This window comes from Haemorhous mexicanus, chromosome 24, assembly GCF_027477595.1.
Source record: "Haemorhous mexicanus isolate bHaeMex1 chromosome 24, bHaeMex1.pri, whole genome shotgun sequence".
NCBI classification, from domain to species: domain Eukaryota; kingdom Metazoa; phylum Chordata; class Aves; order Passeriformes; family Fringillidae; genus Haemorhous; species Haemorhous mexicanus.
In genome coordinates this window covers 5,328,302-5,336,713 of record NC_082364.1, presented here as the reverse complement: position 1 = coordinate 5,336,713, position 8,412 = coordinate 5,328,302, and the positions used below count along the sequence as shown (strand labels likewise).

The 8,412-nt window shown below is 49.1% G+C and overlaps 1 protein-coding gene across 1 annotated transcript; it reads left to right on the top strand.

Annotated features, from left to right (window-relative positions):
- Positions 1–1,709: 1,709 nt before the first annotated feature.
- Positions 1,710–5,909, top strand: TLCD5 (TLC domain containing 5). Its single transcript, XM_059867247.1, has 2 exons — positions 1,710–1,913; positions 2,666–5,909. Exons 1-2 carry the CDS (start codon positions 1,715–1,717, stop codon positions 3,202–3,204), a joined length of 738 nt encoding a protein of 245 aa, XP_059723230.1. The 5' UTR covers positions 1,710–1,714; the 3' UTR covers positions 3,205–5,909.
- Positions 5,910–8,412: the final 2,503 nt, after the last annotated feature.

The window sequence follows — 8,412 nt, the reverse complement described above, 5'->3', positions numbered from 1 at the left end:
CGCCTCTTCCCAGGGATGCTCTGCGGGGCCGCGGGTCGCCTTTCCTGCCATCCTGCCGTCCCTATTCCCTCCTCCCATCCCTCCTCCTCCTCCTCCTCATCCCCATCCCTGCCGTCCCTCCTCCCGGCCGCCAGGCGCCCCTCGGCCGCCGCCGCTCGCTCCGTGATCCGGGGCGGCTCCGGCAGCGCGGCCCGGCAGGTGGGTGCTGGGGAAGGGTCCTGTCGCTGTCCCCGTCGCTGTCCCCGTCCCCAGGGGACGCGGGAGCGGCTGTGCGATGGGGCCGGGGCCGCTGCATGCCGCGGGATGCGGAGGACGGGCCGGGTGTGCGCAGGCGGTGCCCGCGGCTGCGGTTCGTGCTGTCGGTACGGTCCGTGAGCTCCTCCATCTTCCCGCTCGGACTGAAAAAAATGTGGATAACGGGATAACGGTGCTTTGCTGGAGCTGCCCGTACGGGTTTTAATCGTTTTCGGGGTGTTCTGCACACCGGGTTTTGAAGCGTGTGTGTTTATTGTAGAGGCTGCTTTCATTCGGGGCCTTATTGCCACCGGTGATACAAATTATAACATAATATCTATTTATGTTATAATAGATATATTATCTCTCTAATAGATATTATAGATATTATCGAATCTATTATTATGTATAGACACATAATAATATGAGATAATACAAAATAATATACAGGGAAATACGTCATTTTATATATGATTGCATGTTGCTTGTTAATTTATTGTGTATGTGTATGTTACATAGAATTATTTGTTATTTATTATTATTTATTATTTATTCATTGTTCTGTAATTATTGCTGCTTTTAAAATTATATTTGCCTTCCTAGTGTCAATCCCTTTTGTCAGATCAGAATTCTCCCTTCCTTATCTGCTCTGAGTCTGGACCTGGAGCACCAGGGGTGTGAATGAAATGCCTGCTCAGAGCAGTAAATCCCATCCCTATTTCATCTCTCCACGTTCCCAAGGCCCATTAAAACGTAATGGTTTTGTTTACCCATCCTGCAGTCATGCCTGGGAATGCTCCAACAGGCCAGACAGGAAGGTTGGGCTTGGCAGCTCTGACTCCTCACCCCGTGGAGTCCCTCTGGTGCTCCCCAGGCCCGGGGCTGAGGCCAGAGCTGGGCAGCAGGCACCAGGGCAGCTTTGGCATGACTGGAAACTCCTGCATCCCAAAGCCTGACTCAGCTGCACTGCCCTGAATGCTCAGTTCAGGGGAAGGCACTGTATGAGCACATTTATTGGGAAGGCATGAAATGCACCAGGTGTAGAATAGAGTAATGCGTGTTTGGAGGGTTTCAGCAACATCCACAGGTGTTTATGTGCTGTAGTTTTGTTCTGGCACTTTGTCTTTTGCTTGTTTGAGAGATTATTGCAGTGTGTGTGAGGGAAGATGTATAAAAGAAATATTGCTGAGAAAAGAAATACTTACAGGCATAGATTCTTATTCTTTTGCATCCAAAAACTTAGAAGGTTTTGGTGCCAGTAAGGATGAAATGAAGCCTGCAGTGAGGAGAATAAAGTGGTTTTCACACAGAGAAAATGTGCCAGGAGCAAGCAGCCCCATCAGGAGCAGCTCTGCACACTCGGGGCTGGGATGGTCAGGGAGCAAAGCCGTGCTGGGCTGTGCTGACACTGCCCCAGGCTCGACCTCCTGCTCCCTCTGTCCTTCTGATCCCTCGTGTCCTGCTCTTCATCTTCAACAGGATGCTGTTCCCGCTGCCCCTGCGTGCAGCCTGCAGCCTGCTGGCCTGGTTCTGCCTCTACAAGTGGTTCTGCCACCGCTACCGGCACCGGAACCTCGAGTGGAGCTGCAGGCTGGTCACCCTGACCCACGGCATCCTGGCCACCTGTCTGTCCGCTTACATCGGCTTCATCGATGGCCCCTGGCCCCTGAGCCACCCAGGTGAGTGAGGAAATCCACCGTCCCACCTCCCCTGGGCCTCTCCTCAGCCCCCAGCCCGCCTGAGGGACGATGCCTGGAGTGATATCTCAGCTGCTTTGTGGGGGACAGCCCCAGAGGAACGCAGAGCCTGGCTCTGTGTTTTGCTGTGTGCTGCCCTGTGGCAATGTTCCTCACTCGGGGTCACCAAATGTGGAATTTGCAGGCAATCCCAAGAAGGGAAGAGGTGAGAATCTTGACTCCATGTTTCAGAAGGCTGATTTAATATTTTATGGTAGATATTATATTAAAAGAAAATTATATATTAAGAGTATACTAACAGAAAAGAGAAAGGAGACATCAGGCTAGCAAGGAAAGGAATGGAATGAGAATAAAATCTTGTGACTGACCAGAGTCTGAGACAGCCAGACTGGGATTGGCCATTAATTAAAAACAACCACATGAAACCAATCAAAGATGCTCCTGTTGCATTCCACAGCAGCAGATAATTATTGTTTGCATTTCGTTCCTGAGGCCTTTCAGCTTCTCAGGAGAAAAATCCTAGCAGAAGGATTTTTCATAAAATACGTCCGTGGCACTGCCCCTCCCCAGCTGCAGTGTGGCAGAGCGTGTGACCTCGTGTGTGGCCATTACGTGTGTGCAGCTGCCAGACTAACAACGGTGGCATTGTCACCAGCGCGGGCCAGAGGTGAACACCCTGCCCTGCCTCACATCCTGCTGCCTCCACGCTTTCAAGCTCTGTTTTTACCTTTCAGGGTCACCCAACACAACCCTTCAGGTGCACGGGCTGTGCCTCAGCTTGGGCTACTTCATCTTCGACCTGTGTTGGTGCGTGTACTTCCAGACGGAGGGTGCCCTGATGCTGGCCCACCACCTGGTCAGCATCGTGGGCATCGCCGCCTCCCTGGCCCTGGGCGAGTCGGCCGCCGACGTCAACGCCGTCATCTTCGGCAGCGAGATCACCAACCCTCTGCTGCAGGCCCGCTGGTTCCTCAAGGAGCTGGGTCGTTACCACACCTTCACGGGCGACCTGGTGGATTTCCTCTTCGTGGTGCTCTTCACGGGCGTGCGCATCGGCGTGGGGGCCTGGCTGATGTACTGCGAGCTGGCCTCGCCCAGGCCCCGCTGGTACATCAAGCTGGGAGGGGTCGTCATGTACGTGGTGTCCTGGGTCTTCATGGTCAGCATCTGCCGCTTCGCCCGCAGGAAGAGCATCAGGAAGTACCAGGCCTGGAGGAGCCGCAGGAGCCGCGAGCTGGGCTGGAAAACCAACGGGCACCTCAAAGGCCACTGAGTGGAGGCTGAGCAGAGAGTTCCCAGAGCTCAGGGGCTGGCAAGGAGGGGGATCGTGCCTGAAACGCCGCTGGTGGGAGAGGAGCCAACGCACGTTAGCAGCTCTGGAGGCAAATTTATCCCTGGCCTAACTCCACTGAAATCCATGGAGCTGTGCCACGGATTCACTGGGTCTGCAGAGCCTGCCTGGCAGAGGCTGGCACGGTGTGCCCAGCCTGAACGAGCAGGGAAAGAAGGGCTAATTTATAGACTAGACATGACTAGTCCAGGTGTAAATAGTGATGTGTGTAGCCAGCTCCTTCAGGATCCTGGAAGAGAGGAGGAGGTAAGCTAGGTCTCCGTGTCCTGTGCAGTCTAGGCAGCTAGAGTGACTCTCCATGCTGGTAGGAAGAAGTGTTCTAGTCTTGCATCCTGGCTCTCCCACCACCTCGTTGTGTGACCCTGGGCAAGTCTCACAGCTGGAACTCTGTGCCTCATTCCCCCTCTGGCTCGGGGGAGATGGAGCTGCTCCATCTGTTATGCACTTTCAGCTTTTTACTTGAGAGGTGCTGTATGACAAAAGTGATGGTTGTTATCTGCACCTGGCTCATCATTCCTGTGCTTCCCTTGGGAGAATCGACTTTGGTGGTCGAGCTAGAGGGAGACTCTAGAAAAATCAGTATTGTAGGTAGGTTGTTGTTTCCTACCCTTAATAACTCCTTTTAATAACTTACTCATTAACATATTGATAACTTATTTTCTGTAGTGTCCAGAAGCTAGCTCTAATCAGCACTGCCTAATTCCAGGACTAGGTGCTCTGTGAATACATCCAAAGACACAGACCCAGAAGGGAAAATTCTTCCTGATTTTTCCCTCTTCTTCCCTGACTGTTAAAACTCCCCTACAAGCATAGCTTTTAGCTCCTGGGGTAACCAGCACACTCCACTTTGAGAAGCCCCATCAGGATTTGCCAGTCAGGTTTTTTCTTGCTGATGAGCCAAGCCCTGATTTTGTCTCCAGAACACCAAAATTCCCTCTGCTGTGCCCCAAATCCAAACTGGGATTTCTGGTTGCCCAGAATCTGCCCTGTGGAAGCCACAGACTGACCTTGGCTCTCCTTCATCTGATCTGATGCCTTGACCCCTGGGCTTTGATTTCCCTCTGACTGGGTCTGAGACACTTTATAAAAGAGAACATTTAAAGGGTCAGAGAGATTTATTTTACAGCTCAGTAATTAAAGAAACGAGAGGCCCAGAATCTGGTCTTTTTAAAGCCAAAATAAACCTGACTGGGAGAAAAATAAGCAATACTCACCCAGTCCCATTTGTAGGGAAAAGCCATGCCCAGCTGGCAGCTTCTGGAGTTTATTTCATTGCATGTCCTTGAGCTGTTCCTTTGTTTCTGCTGTGATTTGAGCATTTCCTTTGAGCCTCCAGTGCAGCTCAGGTGCCCCCTTTTGCTTGAGCCTTGCTTGCTGCAGCCAAAGACCTGGAGAAGCCCCAAAAAACCCCTTCAGGTGAGCAGAGCCACCTGATGAGCTGGTCCTGGAGAGGAAACTTGACTCATCCAGCACTCTCAAGCCTTGAAAGGAGAGCAGAAGGGCTGGTTGGGGCTTGCTGGTTCTTTTCCCCAGCTCTGCTGCTCTGTTGAGCACATCCAGGAGCCTTTTTGCCTCAACTTAACCCACTTTGGGAAGTGGGTCCAGTCTTACCTACCTCATAGGGTGTTTCCATTTAGCACCAAGCCACCTTGGATGGATTCTGGGTGGTTGGTGTCAGGCTGTGCTGGATCAAAGTTGCTTTGAGTGCAGCACTTCCTGCTGTGAGCCATCAGCAGCGCTTTGTCACCTGAGCTGGGCACTCCCCAACATCCCCAAAGCAGCAGTGAGGTGTTTTGCAAAGGTGCTCAAGGACAGGAGTCACAGGGAGTGAGCTGGACGTGCTCCTAAAGCTCAGCTGCATCCTCACAGCCAGCCCCAGGGCTCTGCTGGCTTTTCCCTGGGCAGGACTGCAGGAATCTGGAGCCAAAAGAGTCTCAGCCACTGGCCTGAGCAGGGAATGAGGGCTTGCAGCAGCAGCTCCTGCAGAAATGCAGGTGAAAACAGGTCCTGGAGGTGCAAACAGGCTGGTCCTTGCTGGGGAGCTGCTGAGCTGCCACCGTGAAGAGTTCCCAGAGCAGCCCTGGGGGTTTGGGCTCGGAGCTTTGTGAGGGTTGGGGTGCAGCTTTATGGGGTTCCAGCCCTTACCTGCCCAGGTGGGTGAGGATGGCAGAGACTGCAGTGTCTGTGAATCACCTGTTTGAAGAGATTTTGAAATAGAATGGGTTGAGTTTGGGGCGCCAGAAAAGGTTTCCCTCCTTTTCTGAACAGGGGGGAAACTGGGTTGGAAGAAGGAGAGCTCAGCTCTGAGGCTTTAGAAAGTAAACAAGAAAACAAAAGGGCAATTAGAAATGGCTTTATGAAGCAGAGCAAGGCCTCACAGCCCATTTAGTGGGCTCCAGCATAGAATCACAGACCCAAAAGTACAAATTCCAAGCTGTGGAGCACAGGGTGGGACCTGTCCTCAGGCTAGTCCATAGTGGCTGGAGCAAACTGTGAGAGGAAACTGCAGAACTAGTGTGAAATAATAACTTGTGTCTGAATTACTGTGTAATAGCAACTAATGTTCCACCAGTGAATGGTGTAGAGGCTTTGTATTATGTTTTATAAAAATAAAGATTTTTTAATTATATGAGGAATTGGGTTTCTCTGTTTGGGTGCTGCTCTTAAGTCACAGGTTGCACTTGATGGTTCTGGAGGGCTTTTCAGAAAACCTTTTCAGCTTGAATCTTTTTCAACCTCAAAGATTCAGTGGTTCAGTAGGATGGAGCAAAAATGTTCCCTTTGTTTTCCATGCCCTGGATGCCACAGGAGAAGCTTCTCCTCTGTTTCCACACCGTGAGCCCTTCCCAATCATAAATTAATATTATTGCCTAGGAAAGCCCTGTGGTGGTGTGTGGGCAAACAGCCTCTCTGCTGGCTGATGGCCACAGCCAGAGATCCAGCACACCAAAAGTCTTGGCTTCTATAAATAGTTAAACCAATTTAGTTGTTTGCATGTAACCCTTAAGTCCAGCTGAAAGCCCTCCACGCTGGGGAGCAGCTGCTGAGCAGCACTGAGCTCTCTGGAGGTGGCTTCTGTTTCCAGAGCCCAGCCTGGGGCTGGAGGGGTCTCAGAGCCTGCAAGAACTTGTGCTGGGACTTTGTGGAACCTCTGAGGTAGTTCCAGAAGCAGAGAAGAAAGTACAGCAGAGTTCTGGAGCTTTGCTTCAGAGCTGCAAGGTCTGGCATTGTCAGTGGTCAGATGTGCTTTGTCTGTGAACTGTGAAATCTGCCCCTCTACACCCAATTAATTTCCTTTTTTATCATCCTATTATCTCTTTACAGGCAACCCTGCTGCCTGCCTTTTGCTTCTCCTGCTGGCCCTGCAGTCGAGCTTTGTAAAATTCACCTCCTCTGTCAGTCCCCTGCCCTCTCTTTGGAGCTGAACTCCTTATTTTTACTTGAAAAAACTGAATTTTTTTTTTATATTCACAGCTTTATTCCCTTGCAGCAGTAGTCCAGGCACTGATGTAAAAGCAGCATTTTAAGTCTGTGAAATCTGCTATTACATGAATAATGTGGGGTTTGCCATGTCCAAAGAAGTCAATGCCCTCTTTGCCTCAAGTTCCAGGGACAGCTGGTAAGTCAACCATGGAAAAGATCCTTAGAAAATGACTAAAAGAAGGAATATAACAGATCAAGGTACATGGAAAAGCTTCTGTAAAGTAATAAAGGTTTGCAGGTAGATAATTTTGTATGGGATGAAGGAAGTTTCAGCTTCTGCAGCTTCTCAAATGTTACAAAACAGATTTTCAGCTGTGCTCTTTGAACTGTGTCTTGTGTCAGAATGAGATCTGCCCAGAGCCACAATCATCAAACGTGAACAGAAATTATATTCTCTATTTATTTAGATTTTACCTTGTTCTTTTTAACCTCTGCATCAGCCAGAGGATGGAGAAAGAGAAGGAAGCTCAGGGCAGGATGTCCAGCAGATTGATCTGTCCTTGCTGCTTGCATTGATAGGGAAGGAAAGCTCAGAGCTATAAAAATGCTGACTGCCCGTGGATTATCCAGGTTTAGGAACTGTAATAAGCTGTCAGGCTAGAGGCTCTGCTGGATTAGGTTCTCTGTGTCTCAAAATCAGCAAAGCCTCGTGTCCCACGACCAAGCCTGGCTGCATTTCCAGCATTTCCAGAGTGCAGGACTGCAGGGAGAAAAATCTGGTGCCCATTTAAGGTGGGAGATGAAAAAAGGCTTGGAAATTGCACAGAAATGTGGAGCACAGCACAAATTTATTCGTGTTTTTTGGATTAGATCCTCTGTTCCTTAGGAGTCACAAATTTCCAAGCACATTTGGGAAATGAGCTTGGGAATTGTTTCCCCTGTGCTTTTCCCCTCCAAGGTGTAAAGGTTTGGCAGTTGGCTTCCAAAAGCAGCAGAAAAACAGGAGCTGGCTGAGCAACTTGTAGTGAGCATAAATAACAGTTCAAAATCCTGATTATTTTTTCACTGGCTTGAAACTGATTAGTTGTAAGGAGCAAAAGCATCTTTATGCACTTGAATTTTGTGGTGGAGCTCAGTGAAACTCAGCTGATCATCCCATCTGAAACACAAACTGAAATACTTCTGAAAGGAAAAATGCTCCCAGGCACTGTTTATCCACACTTAAAACCTGAAAGCAATTTGTAGTGAGCGTAAATAACAGTTCAAAATACCTGAGCATTCTCTCACTGGCTTAAAATTGGTTAGTTATAAGGAGCAAAAGCATCTTTATGCACTTGAATTTTGTGGTGGAGCTCAGTGAAACTCACCTGATCATCCCATCTGAAACAAAGTGAAATACTTCTGAAAGGAAAAACGCTCCCAGGCACTGTTTATCCACACTTAAAACCTTAAAGCAATTTGTAGTGAGCGTAAATAACAGTTCAAAATCCTGATTATTTTTTCACTGGCTTAAAATTGATTAGTTATAAGAAGCAAAAGCATCTTTATGCACTTGAATTTTGTGGTGGAGCTCAGTGAAACTCACTATCTGAAACACAAACTGAAATACTTCTGAAAGGAAAAATGCTCCCAAGCACTGTTTATCCACACTTAAAACCTTAAAGCAATTTGTAGTGAGCATAAATAACAGTTCAAAATACCTGAGCA